This window comes from Brachyistius frenatus, unplaced genomic scaffold, assembly GCF_029030835.1.
Source record: "Brachyistius frenatus isolate BFR_SWC_R1_liver_20210118 unplaced genomic scaffold, ASM2903083v1 Contig_119, whole genome shotgun sequence".
Taxonomy (NCBI): domain Eukaryota; kingdom Metazoa; phylum Chordata; class Actinopteri; family Embiotocidae; genus Brachyistius; species Brachyistius frenatus.
The window spans coordinates 165,314-184,931 of NW_027210718.1; the positions used below are offsets into that span (position 1 = coordinate 165,314).

Consider the following 19,618-nt stretch of genomic DNA (forward strand, 5'->3'; position numbering starts at 1 on the left):
CAAACGCAGAAACCCGGTGTCGATTAACGTGAAATCACAGCGATATGTGACACAAAAATAATTTTCAAGTCACCTTTCCGCCGAGCTTGACGACCGACAACGTCGAGGAGAAGCGCGCAAGCAAACGCGAAGGAGCGCCGACGGGAGCCGTCCGTCCGTTTTGTCCTACAAAAGGCGCCGAGCGTCTTGGACAGCGGCAGGGCCCCGACGTTGAGGTAAACTGCCGGAGGAGGACGGCGTCCACGCGACTACATGAGACGAGAAAGACGCTCCTTTTCCGCAGAGGGGTTAGCGAGCGCCCGGCCAACATGAGAAAGGACGTGAGGATCCTCCTGGTGGGGGAACGTGAGTAGCGGCCGAGTTTTAATTCGTCAGCGGTTGGGACGCTTCTTGAGCTAACGTGCTAGTGGCTAACAGCGGATCTGAACGAAGAAGAAGCGGCGAGAAGGCTTGAGTTTCACCGAGCTGCTTTAATAAAACCACGCTGGAGGTTCAAACAGCCTGTGATTACAATACACGGCCCCCGGGGCCTCGGGTTTCTGTTCCGGTGCCGACATCCAAACAGATATCACACGTGTAATTATCACGAGTGTTTCCATGTCGACTGTGGCGCTCCCGAGTCATCTCACTATTGCGCAACTATTAATTGCATTCACCTTTTAAGTGCCTCACTCCGGTTTCCCCGCCATTATAACACGTATTTAGGTGCAGCACCTAAAGCTGATTTATGCTCTTGAAACCAGTTGTGCAATTCTTCTGTAAATGACTTGATATAGTCACGATTTTTTTTTTTCTCAATTTCAAGATAAATGCTCAGCCTTGTTTGTTTTTTTTGTAGCTTGCACTGTGAAATGCAAGAGGAAAGGAAAAAGACAAAAAGAAAAAAAAACCTTGTCCTATGGAAAGAATGCTCGTAAACCGTAAGCTTGGTTTGTCCAATGTTTGGTGATTGTTGTTTTCATGGTAGACAGTGAGAATTTGTAAATAGAGAGTGTGTCGGTAATAGAGCCACTAAAGACTCAGGTCTCCAGGAACTAAAGCAAACCTGCCTTACTTGAGTTCACATTCAAGGTCTTTGTACTCGAGTATTATACATTTATACAAAAGCTTTAGTAACATGTTAAGATTAAAATTCTTCATACCCTTCACTGAACAGGTGAAAGACTCGTATGAACAAATTTGGTGGCTTTGAATTTGAATGTTTCTGATAAACCGATGGATTAAATTCTCTATTTGAATTCCTTAAAATAAATTTAAAAAAAACAAAACCTTTTGGATCAGATTGAAAACGTCACAGCTGAAAACTGAACGGTTTTTTTCCTCAGCTTGTTGACTTTTTAGAGATTCATGGTTCTCACAAGACGGCGACACTACAAACACGTGATGATCTTATAGATATGATATATTCATGTAGAATAAACCACCCAACAGTTTATAAACTAGGTCAACTCTTCACACCCGGTCAGTTTTCTATCACGTAAATTGACAAAAAAAGAGAAAGAAACAAAGTCTTGAAACTATGATAGATAGATAGATAGATAGATAGATAGATAGATAGATAGATAGATAGATAGATAGATACTTTATTAATCCCACAAGGGGACATTTTTTCGCTACAGCAGCATTATAGGTACAGGAAAGCAATAAAACAATAGTAAAATATTAAATATAAAAATGCACAGTATATAATAGAATAATTAAATTAAAACTAACTAAACAATAGTGCAAAGATTTAAACACACAACCAACAGTGTTATTGTTGTGTGATGGATTTTGCCAGAGGTGAGTTATTGTACAGTCTTATTGCAGCGGGCAGGAATGATCTCCTGTATCTGTCCTTGTGACAGCGGAGCTGGAGGAGTCTTTTGGAGAAAGTGCTCCGCTGTCCCTGCAGCAGGTGGTGGAAAGGGTGGTCAGGATTATCCAATATGGATAATAGTTTCCTCAGCGTCCTCCTCTCCACCACCTTTCCCGGGCTGTCCAGTTTGCAGCCAATGATGGAGCCGGCCTTCTTCACCAGTTTGTTAAGTCTGTTGGTGTCTCCGGCTCCAACGCTGCTCCCCCAGCAGACCACGGCGAAGTACAGTAAAGTGAAGTACATGAAGCATGAGGTTGAGAATAATTGCCATTTTTTATTTATAAAAGACCAAAACAAGTTATTCAGTTATGAAAAGCGTTGCTCATAAATTCCCTGCTGATTGACTAATTGCTTCAACTCTAGTTGGCACAGGTCATTATGGCTACAGGACTCTGCAGTGAGGGCAAAACTAAAGCCAGAAATGCAACAGATCCCATCCTACCAAACCAAATTTCACCTGGTCTGCTTGTTCTCTTTAAAGCACACATGTTGTCGGTACTATTTATATTTCAGTTGTGGCTCTGCAGGATGGCCTACATTGCGACCGTAGAGTGCTACGCGCCAACTTGTGAAGAGTTCAGCTTGTGTGGCTACTCAGCTATCCAGTTAAAACACGGAGAGGCGTAGTACCGTAGACTACAGCTGCAAATACAAATTATATGAGCTTTTTATTTGCCAGTCAGCTGTTTCTGTGGTTAATTGTTTGGTGGATGAAATGACAGAAATAAATGGCCCATCGCTCGAGTCCACGGTGACGTCACCAGAATGCTGGATTTGGCCGAACAGCTGTGGAGAATTCAAAGTTCAGTTTACGGCGACATAAAAGGAAGAGAAGCAACAAATTCTTTTATTCTTAATAAATGACTTCAGCTATTAAATTGATTAGATTTTCAAAGAAATATCGTTGGCTATTATTCTTGCGTGAGTGTTAATCAGTCAACAAACTATATCAATCCTAGCCTTCCATCTGTGGAGCTTTTTAAACTTTTATTTTTTTTAACATTATTTTTGGGCAGTTTTAACTTTATTCAGACAGTGGCAATGCAGACAGACAGGAATCAGAGCAGGTGAATAACATACAGGATAGGTCTGTCCAACTGTAAATGAAACCAGCGACTTACTGCTGACAGCATTCGGCCGATGTTGTCCACGCCTCAAGCATCCGGTTATTGGGTCGTTCAGCTTTTTCATTATTAATGTATGTATGCGCTGTAGTTTGGTGTTGTTGTTTTTGGAGGCTCCCTCTGAGCTTGTGTTTTTCCAGCATTGATTGAGCTCGTTTGTAATTTGAGAGGCAAAATTATAATGTTTTTCTTGCTAGAAATGCTTATTTAACTAACGTGATATATATTTTGATGTGGTAGTGAGCTATAAGTACTGTATAAATGTTTTTTTTTTTTAATATAGTAATATTTCTCTTTTTGATTTTGACATCTCCCAGTTGCACTTATTGAACGGTTTACACATCGCTCATGAATAAAATGACAATTATTCGACCAGTTTTTATTTTTATTTTTTTTTTTATTGTAGGCTTATTTGTAGACCATGTTTCTCCTCTTAATGTTGTCAAACTTCTGTGCTGGAATTTAGTGAGCGTTCATGGCACTTGGCTGCAGCTCAACCCTCTTCAGCTGCTCTTATCTGTTCCCTGTCACTTCACGCATTTTACCCAGACCTGTCAGTAAAAATAGTAGCGAGCTCACATGTTAATGACCCTTTGTCTGTTAAAGATGTGTGCAACGTTTGTGATAAATGTTTTCCTTGTGCCCGTACAGCCAAGGTGGGGAAGACATCGCTGATAATGTCTCTGGTCAGTGAGGAGTTTCCTGACGAGGTGTGTGTACGGACAGGCGGTCAAATGACACTGTAGTAATGTATAAATCACCCTGTCGGCTGTTTGTTGTACACGCACTTCCTGGTTGTACACTTGCACAGTAAAGGGGATGTCGGTATGTAGCATGATCGTCTTCTTTGGTCCAGGTTCCTCTCCGAGCTGAGGAGATCACCATCCCAGCGGATGTCACCCCAGAGAGGGTGCCCACACACATTGTGGACTACTCGGGTAACTCCCACACGACACACACACACACACACACACACACACACACACACACACACACACACACACACACACACACACACACACACACACACACACACCACAGTCTGAGAGAATGATTCAACGGCAGATGAAACACTGTAGTAATGTGCCTTTCCAACACCTTTTAGAAGCAGAACAGTCAGATGAGCAGCTGTATCAAGAAATCGCCAAGGTTGGTTTGATTTAATTCTCACTTTCATGTTGTCTTATTGTGTATGTATTGTATCCCATATCAGTTCATATGTGCATCACAAGCTAATACTGCCATTCCTCTTCATAGGCAAATGTCATCTGCATAGTTTACTCCGTCAACAACAAGAAGTCAATTGAAAAGGTGAGCATGGTTGCTGTCTGAGTTCATTGCAGTTAATCAAGTACATAACTACAGCACAATGTTCATCATAATCTGTGAATGTTTATTTGTGTTTCTGCTAAATGTTTGCCCAGTTACAACGCTTGATGTTGTGCTTTCCTCTCCAAGGTGACGAGCCACTGGATTCCCCTCATTAATGACAGGACGGACAAGGATAGTAGGTGTGTAGAAGGGCAACAAACAATTATCAGACCGTTTTCTAACTGAACTGATTTATTGTTCGATCTCTAAATAGTAAGAAAACTGTGATAAATGTCATGTTTTGTGATGTCATCAGTCCGAAACTCCAAAATATCCAGTTTCCATTGAATTCAAACAGAAAACTGGTAAATTGTCACAATGGCTGCATATTTGGCATTTTTGTTTAAAAACAATAGCTTAACCAATAAATCAATTATCAAATTATTATTTTCTGTTGAATTGCTTTACTGCAGGGTGCCATTGATTCTTGTGGGGAACAAGTCTGACCTGGTGGAACACAGCAGCATGGAGACCATCTTACCAATCATGAATCAATACCAGGATATCGAGACCTGTGTCGAGGTAAAAGATCGGTACACGCACGCACACAAGGACATGCATATAAACACCTATTAAATCCACTGAGGCAGAGCTGTTTGGAGGTCCCACTCAGTTAAATGTCAAATTCAACTTTGATAAAGTAGTTGAGAGCAAGGGAACCGCAAACGTAAATATGAAAGGCTGGTTGAAAAATCCAGCACTGGCAGCGACTGAGCGTGAGACCGGCTGTGTGCAGGACTGATCAGCTCGCAGGCAGCTGCTCTTGGACTGCAGTCCGGATCCTGACTCCACTTACGCTCTGACCGAGTCATTAATAGATTTATATGACCAAACCCTGGTGCTCAGAGGCCTTTGGACTGTAAGTGTGTTGAGAGTCCTAGCTGCCTCGGAGAGGGTAGATTGGCCTCCGTCCGCATTACTGTATAATTCAAATTTCCCCCGTGTAGGACCAGACGCCTCAGTCACGCCCTCCTCCGGTGGATTAGTTGCAAGGTTAAAAGAGGCCCGTGAGGAGGACGTGAGCGACGGCACATACACAGTGGGCACAGTTTACAACCGTCCCACAGCTGGAGAGAGTTGGTGGGAAACATGTGCACCCGTTCTTATTCAACCGGGTTAAGTTTCTTACATTTCTGATTTATTCTGAGTAACTTTGTCTGTGGTGAAAGAAGTATTGGAATTTCTTACTTAAATTAAAATGGTCAGTGCCACAGTTTGAACTCTTATTTCTGCCTCACTAACAAAGTTGCAGTTTACATCCATATCCATCCAGACACATATTGTATATGTAGAGAAAGTTTTGAAGGAATCTCTATACGTGTTCTTCAAATATGGATGTTGGTTCACAGAAGTTACAAACTCTTAAACATGGATGTTTCACACACATCTTCAACCCGACAGCACAGAAGATCTTTACAGTCAGCACAGTTTCAAAGTGGACGCCCAAGATTAGTGTCACAATTTAGTGTCCGACCAAATGTTGATCTCCCCTTCTGTTCCTCGGGTGTTGAATAATGGCCAGAAAAGTGTTTTTACAGAATTTTATGATATCGCATTGCAGTTGACCTTTGACCTTTTGGATATAAAATATCATCACTTTGTCATTTTATCCTATTAGACATTTGTGGTAAATTTTGTAATAATTAGCTAATTAAACCTTCGACCTTTGGTCACCAAAATCAGTATGTATTTTAAGACACGTGCCGAGTGCCGGTCACGTCCATCGTACTCCACCGGTTTCGCATCATAATTGCACCCAAAGAGAAGAAATAGGAAAACACGCATGCAGTGTAAATAAGTATGTAATCGCTAGTTTGTTAATGAACTCTGCGCTCCTGGAACAATTTTCACTGCGTTTCTCAGTTATCAAATGTGCATTGTTGGAAAAAAAGGTTAGCGTTGGACCCCATGTAGCAGATCTCTTGCTTTATTTACCTTTTGTGGAAGTTGCAAATGTTGAGGTTAGCTGCTGCTCATCACTGAGGCTCTGTGACTTTCCCTTTTAACTTGAGTTTGACATTTCCTGAGACTTTTACTTCAGAGTTGCTTGGCTCAGGGTATTCACATACCTGTGTACCCTCTTCTTCTTCAGTGCTCTGCCAAAAACCTAAAGAACATCTCTGAGCTGTTCTACTACGCGCAGAAGGCCGTTCTCCACCCGACAGGACCGCTGTACTGCCCGGAGGAGAAGGAGGTGAGCTGTTTACTGTAGGCGCAGACTCAGCAGATATGTTGACTGTGCATAGTGGCTCAGGTGGTACCAACGACATGAACAAAGGCTCAGGACTCATCAGTTGTTCCTAGACCTTTTTCAAACGTGTAAAATGTTCATTCTTGATGTCAACTAAGATGCATCGATCCTAAACACCTTTTTTTTTAATTTTTTTTTTTTTTATTAGGTTTCATTTATGTCATTATAGAATGCAGGTTTTCGTCGCTATCGGTTACCTTCATCCAATCATCACCGCTGACTTTGTTTAGTGCCAACGTGTGAATGACTGCAAATCAGATGGTTATCAGTGTTTAAGCAACAGTCACTCTATAACATTGTGACGTGCGTGAAGGAAAGCATCAGTGAGTAAAGAAAAGAAAGGCGAGGCTTCCTTGCAGTCGGCTTCAGAGACACAGTTTCTCGGTTCAGCTAGTAAAAAGACAAACGTTTAACGCAACCACCTAAATGATTACTTCTCCTCTGTATTACAGCTGAAGCCTTCTTGCATTAAGGCTTTAACTAGAATATTTAAAGTGTCCGACCTCGACAACGACGGCATCCTCAATGACAACGAGCTCAACTTCTTTCAGGTAATGTTTTTCACCTAAAAGTGTCGCTGTCGACATCATTTTCATAACTACACAAGTGCCACGGAGCTTTTGAGGATGAGAATCATTCGGAGAACCTGTTTTATGTCGGTCTACATTCAGCAGCGTCATATTAGTGACGGGTTTAGACATGAAGCAAACCTGACAGAAACTTGCTCACAACAAGCATCTGAGAAGTGCCTTTGGGCTAACGAATCACTTGTGTGTGTGTGTGTGTGTGTGTGTGTGTGTGTGTGTGTGTGTGTGTGTGTGTGTGTGTGTGTGTGTGTGTGTGTGTGTGTGTGTGTGTGTGTGTGTGTGTGTGTGTGTGTGTGTGTGTGTAGAGAACATGTTTCAATACGCCACTGGCGCCGCAGGCCTTAGAGGACGTAAAGAACGTGGTCAGGAGGAACATGACGGACGGAGTGACGGACAACGGACTCACACTCGAAGGTCAGACGCCGTCTCGTTAAACGTCTTTCCCCTCTTCGCGATTTTTCTTTCCTCAACTCTCCTCAGCTGTCCCGTCTTTTCAGCTCTACTTTAAAGTCCATTTATTTACGGACACTGTGAACGTCTATGTTTAATTTGTGCGTCAGTTTGTGACTGCTGGCTCCATCTCTTGCTGCAGGCTTCCTGTTCCTGCACACCCTCTTCATACAGCGCGGTCGACACGAGACCACGTGGACTGTGCTGAGGAGGTTTGGTTACGATGACGACCTGGAGCTCACGCAGGAATACCTGTTTCCCATGTGAGAGCAGACTAAAATGTTATTTTGTGGTATTTGGTACCTTTTTTTAAAAAATTTGTTTTTAAGAGGTACAACAGAGATAGGAAAGAAGTAGATATCAGAACTAAATCTTTAGATGCTAAACTCAACAGGCTGTGCTTTTTTTTGTGCTAATTATTGCTTTTATAATATTCACTCATTTTCTATTTTTAAGTCCACTAAGCTAAAACAAAAACTGTCTATTAAAACAGTCCGGCAATAAATCGTACTTTCATGAATGTTACAGCGTTAATTTTTTGTTAAAGCAAAAAGGGGTGTTTTGTAATTCAGCTTGCCCTCATTGAGATATATATAGGGTGGAGAAAATAACAGAAACACTTCTTGGTATAATGCAGTGTAGGTCAGTTCATCAGCACTCTAAAAAAAAAAAAAAAAGCTCATAGATCTTAAGTCTTGTCTCTTGGCTGCTGTGTGCAGTCATGTTAGTTAAACATTGTTCTTCATGAGATGTTGTGCCATCAAGAGACGTATACGGCATGTCATTACCATCAGAGATGAGCAGTTCATCAGTTAAACCATCCATCTATTTTCTGCTGTTTATCTGGGTCCAGGTCACATGATCTGATATTTAATTATATTGTCTTATTTGAATTACTACAAATTTATATATTTTTATGCATGAAACTGACAAAAATTTGATATTTCAGTTAATTCATGTACTAAAAAAAACCAATATCACCTCACCCACCAGCTCAATATACAATCATTAAAAGATGTAAACTGTGAGTAGTGGAAAGCCGACTGTGTGAAAGAAAACCATTGTAAAGAATGTCAAAGAGTGGCTTCTTTTAGTGAAAGATGCTCGTTAGCATTTTCAATTTCTAATATTTAAATTGCTTATTTGTTTCAAGCAAGAGTTAAAAAAACAAAACAAAGCTATTGAGTTTACTGCCAACAAAGATAACAATCGACTTCTAGCATCTGAGAATATCCGAGAGGCTGTTAAGGAAAAAAATGCGAGACGTTTTTGTCATATTAAAAAAAAAAAAAAAGACTTAATTTGTTAGATTCGTTGCCCATTATTTTACTCAATTATTTCACGCATGCTTGCTTAAGACTCGGTACAATCTATGCAACCCTCTTGTAAAATGTATTGAAATGCAAGCTGCAAACCTCATTGGGCCTTTTTCACAGAAGATATTTTTACATGACGCAGTTGGAAAAGCAGAAGCGTTAGAAATAAAATGAATGATTCTGTCGCAGGCTGCTGGCTCACCGTCACATGGTCATGACTTACCGGGACACTTAATAGAAATAAACCACTGTTAATGCCATTATTAAAGTTTTTCCTATCATAAGTACAAATTTCTGCTCCGCAAAATATTCATAGTGCTCACATCTCGGTAGGTGGGATATAACTCTAGTGTTAGATTATTTTCTTAGTTTAGCATAAACGTATTGAAGTCATACTGTTCTTCTTTTGAAATGGCCTCTAATCGCAGTCGTCTCATGGTTTTCTGTCCGTTACTGATGTGGTCTGTTTGTCTTTGTGAGTCAAAGTGAATCAGGTTCTGGCTGTTTTGCGCGGCGGCATTGGAAACTCTGCGCTTCGGATGTTTTCCATAAAACTCACGTTCGTGTACGTCTCTATATTCCAGGATAAAGATCCCGCCGGACTGCACCACGGAGCTTAACCACAACGCTTACCTCTTTCTTCAGAGCGTCTTTGACAAGCACGACAAAGTGAGTGGTCACGAACATCGTGGTGTTTTCATTTTCCTTTCTTATTTCTACAATTTAATGTTGTGTTTCTGAAAGGACGGCCGGTTTCGCGCTCGACGAGTTGAAGAGTTTGGTCTTTCTGTGCAAATTTTGAACGCATCTCGCGTGTTAGCTGTTGGCCTTTATGACCAAAGAGGTTTAAAATTCGGTGTGTTGATGTCTGTGCGCTTGACTTGATCCAGGATAGAGACTGTGCGCTGTCGCCGGATGAGGTGAAGGACTTGTTCAAAGTGTTTCCCTACATGCCCTGGGGTCCAGACGTCAAAAACACAGTTTGCACTAATGATCAGGGATGGATCACGTACCAGGGGTACCTCTCCCAGTGGACGTGAGTTGATCGACACACTCGCACATCTGTTTTGGCTCCCTACGGCCCGAACGTCTTCACGCACACGTGGAGCTTATAGAACACGTGCACATTACACATGTAAACCACTGATGCCGTCTCGCTCATCGGGACTTCTCCGGTGTTTCTTTTAAAAGGTTAACGACGTATCTAGACGTACAGCGTAGTTTGGAGTACTTGGGTTACCTCGGCTACTCGATCATCTATGAACAGGAGTCCCAAGCGGCTGCCATTACTGGTAAGATCCATTCAATCCTCATTTGTGATGTGGTGCGAAACGGCACTATGTCGACAACGAACAAAACGGTTAGTAAATAGTAGTAAAATGTATATATATATATAAAAAAAAATAATAATAAGCAGGACCAGTATTGCTTTTGTTTTTACTTGTTCGCTGTTACGAAATTAAGTTCAGAGGTTTGCAATTTCTGAAAGTCCCACGACAAAAGAGACACATAAATAGCCTACTACTGCAAGTTTCCATTGTTCATCTATATTCTTGCTCGGAAAAGAAAATGTGTGTCTCTTGTTCTTTCAGTGACCCGCAACAAGCGCATTGATCTTCAGAAGAAACAGACGCAGCGCAGCGTCTTCCGCTGCAACGTGTTGGGGGCTCAGGGCAGCGGGAAGAGTGGCTTCCTCCAAGCTTTCCTCGGCAAAAACCTGCAGGTCAGTCGCAGGCACGAATCCAGTTAAACTGCATTTAAACACACACGTTGATCCTCATTTTGTTTGTCTAGAGACGCAGAATTCCCTCCGATAGAGAGGTGGTGCATTTTACATTTGTGTCCAGTGAAATTCATCTGATCTAATTATCTGTTTTTACCAAAGGAGGTGAAAATGTTGCAAGTGTAAGAATTCTTCTAAATATAATCAACTCTTATTTGGAAGAGAAATTGGCTTTTCTTTAAAAGGCCTCTGTGCATTCGTTTGGGAACAACAGTCACTTTGTGTGGAAGCCCACGTTATAAGAAAACAAATGCAAAATCGTGTCGAAATAATCATAAAACTGCGTCTGCACAGCACCTTTCTTAATAAGGTCATAAAGTTCTGCACAAGTAAAAGCAGTTATATTTAAAAATGAGTGAAATTATATATAACACAAACACCAGTATACATAAGATCAGAAAAAAAAAAAAAAGATGCACTAAAGCACGGAGAGGATATTTTCAGTAAAAGGAGTCTTGATTGAGTTTTATCGACTTTATTTTCCACCGCAGCGACAGAGGCGGATTAGAGAAGACCACAAGTCCTTCTATGCCATCAGCACGACCTACGTCTACGGTCAGGAGAAGTACCTGCTGGTAGGAATCATTTCATCAGCTGCTCTCTGGATTACTTTGACATAATCTGAGTGTACTACTGAGCATCAGCATTGGTTCTGTGCAGGATGTTAATTAATCCCTCCATCTGAACACTCTGTCGCTCGCTCTTTCTGCCCCCCCCACCACCACCACCACCGTCTCGTCCGCTCATAACCAGCTCCATGAGGTGCTGCCAGATTTTGACTTCCTGTCAGAGGCGGATTTAGCCTGTGATGTGGTCTGCCTGATATATGACATCAACAACCCCCGCTCTTTCGAATACTGCGCTAAAGTGTACAAGGTACGTAAAGTGTACAAGGTACGTAAACCTGAGGGTGTTTTCGGACGCGATGCGTTGTTATCGGGCGCTCGGAAGCCCCGACTTGCATTCTGACTAGTTGCACTGGACGCTTGTGTTCGCCAGCAATACTTCATAGACAGCAAGACGCCATGTGTGATGATCGCCGCCAAGTCCGACCTGCACGAAGTACGGCAGCACTACAGCCTCTCGTCGCACGAGTTCTGCCGCAAGCACAAGCTCCACCCACCCCAGCCGTTCACGTGCAACTCGACCGAAGCGCCCGGCAAAGACATCTACACTCGACTCACCACCATGGCCATGTATCCGTGAGTATTAAAACCCAACTTAACCCTTTTACACCTCCTGCGAGTTCACACCCTGTCCGCCACGCCCACCTATTCCCACTTTTACCTCTCCCCCCTGCGTGAATGTTTGAGGACATACGGTGACATTTTGCCAGAAGTAATCACGATAATTAATGCTGATAAAGAAGTTAAATGTTGGTCTTGACATTGCCGCCCAGCACCCAAAGCAAATTGAATGCGCGTTCTACGTCTCCGACGCGCCGTTATGAGTTGGCGTCGTACGTCAGTGTGCGGTCATGTAACTCCATGCCTGAAATATTTAGCTGTTTAACTTCATGGGTCTAGTTGGGTATCTTGATTCCTCAAAGCTCTCTGATCAGATTAGATTTCAGAGTAGATTAATTGGCACTAAATCTCATCGTAGCTGTTCAGAAATCCTATTGTCTGAGATCATTAAATCTTCTGCCCACGAGGTTTAGCAGCATTGCTTTGATCTAAACGGAGGTGCTTACTGCAGACGAGCTCCTGAGTCCTCCGACTTCCGAGATTAATAAGGAGTAAACTGGTCCGGAGGTTGAGGGTACATTTTGATATTTTGATTCAGAAACTAGTTGTTTAAGCTGTCAGCCAAGTGCAGCCCGTCCATCTTCAGGCGCTTTTTAAAGAGGGATATTTTAGTTTTATGTTTTAAATGGAAGGCCACATTTAGTGTTACAGTTGCAATGACCATATAAATCCACTCTATACAAACACCATACTAACCTCTATGAAAATGGGTCTAAATTATATAAGCATATGCGGCCAGTTTTCCAAAGACAGACTTTGATCAAACCAGTTGTCAAATTTTAATGAACATCTAAATCCTGTTGGGCAAAGCTGTCCAGTTCTTGAATATCTCAAAGACTAGTTTGATTTAAATTATGGGGAAATTCTGACTATTTTCCAAAAGGAGAAATAATGAAACCATTAAACTCTCTTAACTCCAGCGGAAAAAAAATTCTTTGTAGAAGAATTTACCAGTTAGAGGGACATTTTAGGGAAAATTCAAGCGTCCAAATGTCGCAGGGTTTATACTTGGGCTGTCTCATCCGCGCGTCTCCGGATAATTTCTTTTGGCAAATGAAAACAACTGAAGTCCTCTCTGCTGTGTGTATATTTCTCTAGAAACTTTTTCTTATCAAAGTATTTCTGCCAAACCACAAATTATGAGCCACGTTTTGGTCTTTTTAAAAAAAATTTTTTTACTGTGTGGTCCCACTGGTCAACTTTTACATTTTGGATTTAATTTGCCATCCTCAGACTTTCTCCTTTGTTGTGACTGTTCCCTTCTGCCTTAGTGGTTTTCCTCTCCTTACATCTCTTTGTGTTTATTTTCCTATAAACGTTCGACTTATTAAACCAGTTCATTATAGATTTTTATGCTGCTGCTGTTGAATTAAAGTAAGAGGTGGAGTTGAACAGCAGCAGTGTAGATTTCAGTAGGTCCTCCGTTGATCCAGTCGAGGGGAGAAACAAAGCCGATTGATTGTTTTTGTGTGTGTGTGCGCGCGCGCGCGTGCGTTGTCTTTTTGTGGTGGTGAATACACGCATTTCTGTGTGTCTCTCCGCAGCCACGCCCGTCTCCGCTGCATGTGTGCCTGCAACAGGTGCTCCTATTGCCTGTGTCAGAACCTCCTCAAGTCGGAGCTGCTGCGCAGTATTAAGACCCAACTCCGCAGGGTCGTTTTCAACAGGTCCATACGTAGAATTCGCTCTAGTGTTTTTAACATAGACTCTTTCCTCCTCTCTGTGGTTCCCGTCCTCCAGTTTGACCCCCCCCACCCCCAGGGGGGGGACCACAGAGAGGCTTCTTTTCCACCCAAGCTCACTAACATTGGTGACAGCCCCTCCCTTCCCTTCCCCTCCCCTCCGCCTGTAGGCTGCACCTGTAGCTAGTGGAGAACTGTCTTGATGACAAAGTCAAATCTGTGGTGGTAGAGTTCAAACCAGACTGTTTTTCTCTCACCCAAAGATGAGCTGTCCTAGAGGTTGACGATTGAGCTGCGTTCTTCAGACTGAGCTTTGGTGGACAGGAAATCAAGAGTGATAAAACGGATTACACGGCGTCTATGGTTTACTTAGGGAATCGATTAGCTGTAGAAAAAAAGACAATACACACGCGTATATATATATACGTAATGTTAACATTATTTGCTCCTAGTGTTCTTCCGGCTCAGCGGTTCTCAGTCCTTCAGTAAAAGTTGATCTCAGCAGCCTCGGAAAGAGACATTTAGCGGGATTTGGGTCTCCTGGTAACAAGACGAGTTAAAAGAGAGCCGAGATTTAATTCACCTCCTTTGTCATACAGCTAAGCAGGATCAGTCATGTCAGATATCTTGGTTTCTGCTCCAGCTCCAGCCAGCCGAGCCGCTCTCTGTACAGTTTGACACAGCGAAGCCTGACCATGCTGCGCCAGCTAACACACGGGCTGCTAGCCAGGAGGTACCGGTGTCATGTTGTATGTTTGTTTGTGCAGCGTAAACTTAACTCCTGATACTGACTCCCACACAGAGCACAAACATATGTTGTACATTTAGATTAAAGTTTCTAACATTGAAATAGAATTAATACACTGAATTAAAAAAAAAATTATTAAAAAAAATCTGTGTACAGTTCTGAGTGTGTTTATGCTTATAAACCCGGTTTATGCTAAATAACAATAATATACCACCAGATTCATATTTGTCGGCTTTTTAATCATAAGTCCCGATCAAATATGAAATCCAGAGACAGTGAGGGAGATGGAGATAGTTATCCAAAGATAAATAAAAAACGAAGCACAGATTCGAGGTGGAAATTTTGACAATTAAAAACTAACACGGCCGTGTTTTGTTTTGTTTTGTGATGTTTGTTCCCTCCTCTCCTGCAGTCAATACGCAAGCAGTAAATTTACACTGACAAGCACATTTGTTTGCATACAAAATGAGAGAAAAGCAGCCAATCTTTTTAGTTTGTGTTTCATTTCACTGAAAACTGAATTGTGCATGTGTGCATGTTTGATTTCTTATCAACAGAGAAATGAAAAATTGCTTTGTGCACCAATCTTCAATCAGTTACTTGGTTGATTATTTGTGACGTTTTCAGTCTCATTTTGTCGTCATTCCCATTCCTAACCCTGAAGTCTTCACCTGCAGGAGACACTTTATTTTGAAAAGCACACCGTTAACATTTGAATTGGATCTACATCCCTGTGACATAACGATTTTAAAAAGTGCTGCTCTCTTGTTCTCCTGTGGGTTAAGACTTGACTCATTTGTTTTACAGACTGATGTGTAAAATCTAAATGTGTCCTTGATGTTTTAAATTGATTGTTTTGCACTGTACCGATCACTCTGTCGTTTCATCCTGTTTTTTTTTTCCTATCTTGTATTTCCTGTCTTTGTTTTCCCTTCCACCTTGCAGGTGTTCACACACATGTTTTTGGCTGCCCCTCTTCCTCTTCCTCTTGCATGTCTTCACCCTCTTCTGATCTGCTTGCTTGTTTTTGTTGCATGGCTCACTTCTCCACCTCATCTCTAACTTTAACGCATGCCTTGGTCTTAGGTGAAATACCGCCATCTACTGGCGGTTGGGAAAGGTTTCACATCTGTCCAGTGGAGGGAGCCTGGTGTTATGAGTGAGATGGGGGGGGGGGGGTAGTTTATTGAACTATGCTGCGGGTTGGGTATGGCTGCTTTTATGGTGATAAATTGGGCAGAAGTGTGTGATGTGTTGGTCAGTGGACCCAGACCGAGCTGCATGGAGTGTTGCATTCAGCACCGGCCTTTAGTGTTGATATCTTTTTAATCTCTGGGAGTTACTATTAATAGCATGACACTAAACGGGCCAGCCTGGCAGAGCACGGAGCTGTCGCACCACACTGAACGGCTCGGGTAGACGATGTTGTACTTTTGCAGATTTATTCAGTTCATACGCTAATCTAATTTATCTTCCCTAATGTGCAATGTTGAAATAACTTTATAAGTCCATAAAATTACAAGCAACAGTAGCGAGGAGCTTTTAGAGCCACACTAGTCCAGATTAAAAAGGAAGTGAGCAGGAAATTATTTTTGATTGTAAAAAACAAAAAAAACAAAAAAATAGAGATGTGCTATATTTCCAAAGAAACTCAAAGAAAAAGGAAGGGATTTATTTGTTATTTCTCATTTAACCTGATGATAAGGGTCGACCTAGAAATGGCTCAATATTTCCGGTCTGGCTGCCATGTGGTGTGCACAGCTTTTATACGTAGTGTGTGTGTGTGTCTGTGTGTACGTGCAGCGTTTCGTTGTTTGAAGTGTGCAGTATAACTGGATCAGGTCCGGGTGCAGACATGGCTGAACTGGTGCTGTACGGGTGGTGAGCGGATGACTTTGTAGGCTTGGTGGAGCTGGGTGATACTGATGAAATTAGATATCATTTTTTTAAATTCCTATTTATGTTTATTGACAGTTTTTAAAAAAAAAAAAAAATTTTTTTAGTTACCAAATCTAAACGTATGAAAGGAGACGATTTTCACTGGCTTTTATTGAGCCAAAATGCTGATAAATAATAAATGACAATATAGTAAATCATTGTTACTGAAGTGAGTGAGTAAATTCTGCACCACGGAACCAGTTGCAGGCGTTCAATGCTCATTATTATTGAAACAATCACTATTTTGATTTTGATTTTGAAGATGCCAGTGTAAAACGGCTGCAGAAATATTATTGAAACATTTTAAATGTTTTATTTAATTGTTAATACTAGAACTTAAACAATCATTCAATCAATTTGGCGATGGGCAAAAAGGTATGTGATAGTAGTTCATTTGATTTCATCCAAAAATTCAGTTTTCACCCTTTTAGATGTTAATGTTATCTACCAAGATGATGAACTGAATTTCTTTTTTTCTTTTTTTTAAATGCTTAGACTGGTGGGACATTCGATGACACCTCAGGCTTCTGGGAACTTTTTTTTTTATTATTATTTTTTATTTTATCATATTGCAGATCAAAGACATAATTAAGTAAACTTCAGATGAATCAATAAAAGTCAAAACTTAGAGTCCCAGTCAGTATTATATCAAAGCATCTCCCTGCTTTACCTGCTGTGAAGTGTGTGCGCGTGTGTGTGAGCGAACCAGGGGCCACTGTGTGACCGTGTGTGTGTGTGTTGAGGGCTGCTGTGCTGGGTGGAGGTTGCGGGGGTGCTGCCTGCTGTCAGAGGAAGATTTCAGCCTGACGCGGCAGGTTTCAGCCGTCTCCAGCGTGGAGGGGTCCATCTTTATGGAGGCCTCTGCTGAGCAGCTAATTCCTACAGAAAGGTAAAGGCAGAAACCGCATCTACAGAGACAAGGCTGTTTGATTTTGATTTTTTTTTTTTTTTTTAATCCATGTGGACGGACGGGCGAGGAACTATGCTCTACATGGCAGCAGGTTATCGGGTCTTTGTTCGTTGATATAATTATGTCCAGATAGTTCTCTCCTCTATTTCCAGGAGTGTCTGGATGTTTTAGGCAGGTTTCTCTTTGGATCCTGTGGGAGTACCAGGGTCCTTGTGTGCGTGTTGACTTTAGCTCGGTCTGTGCTGTACCCAGATCAGCTGTTCAAGTTGTTGTTGAAGCTGTGCAGTCAGTACACGATCCTCTGGTTTCTCTTTTTCTGCATTGCGGCCTCCTGTGTTGCTTTTATTCCCTGTCGTCTGCATAGTTCACCGGTGATTGTTTCCTGTCGGGTCAGCTAAATTTGTGTTTGGAGGGGCAAGCTGTAACCCAATTTTACAGAGCTCGGGAGGTGTCATGAAAAAAACAAACAAACAAATTTGTACTTTTGAATTACCATCTTATCACTGTGATGCCATAAGTCCTGTGTGGATCCTTCATGCTCTGCATTTAACATTGTTGATTTTGATTGAGACATGTAAATATATTCCACTTCAGTTTTTAAAAACAATGTTAATGACAGACAGTTTACAGGAAGTCATCCATTTGTCCTGAGTGTTTCAAGGGTTTGCTGTCCTTAACAAGAGGGGAGGAGGCTAAATATATATTGCAATTTCAAACAGGCAGCAATATAAGAAATACTGGATTCATTTTGTTCGACACGGCTAGTTTCTCTCCTGAGACACCTCCTGGGCTCCTTACTTATTTTAACAATCCATTAGTGTGTTAGAGCAACCCTTCACAGCTTCATTTTGATTCTATTCCCCAAAACTAAACCAAATGTCAAGAGAAAGCATGTGTTCCTCTTTCAAGCTGATATCACAGCGCACTGATCGTTGTCATTTGTGGTCAGGGTGTAAAAAGGTTTCACTGGAAGAGTGCACGACTTTGTTTTGTCATTTGGAAACTCATCCCTCTGTGGTTTCACCAGCAGAGAAAATGTTATCGTCTTATTTTGCTTTTCACTCTTTTTTTTTTTTTTTTTTTTTTTTTTTTTTAACCCCTCACCTGCTCTCACAGGCACATGGCTCAGGCCGACCTGAAGAACTCCACCTTCTGGCTGAGAGCGAGCGTCGGGGCCACGGTGTTCGCCGTGCTGGGCTTCGCCATGTACAGAGCACTTCTCAAGCAGCGGTGATCGGACAGCACGAGACGGCCCCTTCCTCCCTTGGTCCTTCTGCTGACTCTACCGCTCCCCCTCCCACCTGAGAGACTCAAAGAGACTGGCTCACCAACCCAACCAGCAACTCCACCTCATTCCCTTCTCACAATGCAACAAGGGCAAAAAAAAAAAAAAAAAAAAAAAGAGTAAAGTAAATGGTACATTTTATATGCATTAAGAAATGAAGAGCGTGGTTTTATGTTGTGGTGAAAGGGGGCAGGTAACTTTGGAAACATTACTTGTCCATCAGGTTTGTAAAGGCTGACATTGTGTGGTCTGCTGGTCTAGTGTAGGTCAGACTTCAGCTGATCCAGTCCTCTTCTTTTTCCTCAGGTCAGTACAGTTAGTTAGATGTTTGGAGACCGGAGAGAGGCAGCCACACACAGACCCGCCACGAAAGGGACTTGAATCTGTTTATAGATATGTATATGCAGTATAATATGTATGAATTTTAGGATCTGACCTATAGACAGCATCACAAGCAAAAAGCAACACCAACAAGAGGTGCTAGAACAAACGGCACTACATCTAACACTAGAGGTCATGGATGTCCAGCACTTGTTTAATTTGCGTGTTAATTTATTAACCCGTTTCTTTGTTTTCTTGTCTGTTTTGAGTGCACCGCATGAAACAGATGGAGGGATTTATGTTTTTCATGTATTTTTCTATTTAGTTTTATCAAAGCTGTCTTCATCACTTACACCTATCTGCTTTTGTTTTTATTTTTTCTGGTTTTTAAATAGAGCTTTGTCCCTCGTTCTATTTTTATGACGTTAGAGGCACCATGGAACAAGAAATCATGCTATTAACAGCAGCTATTCAGAACCACCTCTCCCACCTTAAAACTGAAAGTGTTTCTTCTTTTCCAGCATTTACAATAAAGAATTGTACGATCTGGCAAGGCCGTATGCGTGTTCATGGGTGACGTTTCAGCTAATTTAACAGCAACGAGGAAGAATAAAGTGGTTTTAGATCTCTGTAATAAATGACATTTACACCCACTAATCTCACTGCGTTTTGTGTGTCCTTGAGAAGCAGCAGTGGAATCGGTCATTTCAGAAGTGGATATGTGAAATAAACGAGAGATGAGGTGCT

At 41.7% G+C, this 19,618-nt stretch overlaps 1 protein-coding gene across 7 annotated transcripts; it reads left to right on the forward strand.

Annotated features, from left to right (window-relative positions):
• The first annotated feature begins 56 nt into the window (after positions 1-56).
• rhot1a (ras homolog family member T1a) lies at positions 57-19,528 on the forward strand. 7 transcript variants are annotated; one of them, XM_069713441.1, is made up of 21 exons: positions 57-345; positions 3,634-3,692; positions 3,839-3,920; positions 4,088-4,131; positions 4,240-4,293; positions 4,441-4,493; positions 4,767-4,875; positions 6,446-6,547; positions 7,057-7,155; positions 7,497-7,605; positions 7,784-7,904; positions 9,542-9,626; positions 9,848-9,993; positions 10,149-10,249; positions 10,550-10,680; positions 11,232-11,315; positions 11,494-11,616; positions 11,740-11,942; positions 13,532-13,654; positions 14,313-14,402; positions 18,382-19,528. In XM_069713441.1, the coding sequence occupies exons 1-21, from the start codon at positions 309-311 to the stop codon at positions 18,497-18,499; spliced, it is 2,073 nt and encodes a 690-aa protein (XP_069569542.1). In that variant the 5' UTR covers positions 57-308; the 3' UTR covers positions 18,500-19,528. The 7 variants fall into 7 exon arrangements, with proteins under 7 accessions (XP_069569542.1, XP_069569543.1, XP_069569544.1 ...); XM_069713444.1 differs by lacking the exon at positions 14,313-14,402 and adding an exon at positions 17,119-17,244 and having other exon boundaries at positions 209-345; XM_069713439.1 differs by lacking the exon at positions 18,382-19,528 and adding an exon at positions 17,099-17,243 and having other exon boundaries at positions 209-345.
• Positions 19,529-19,618: the final 90 nt, after the last annotated feature.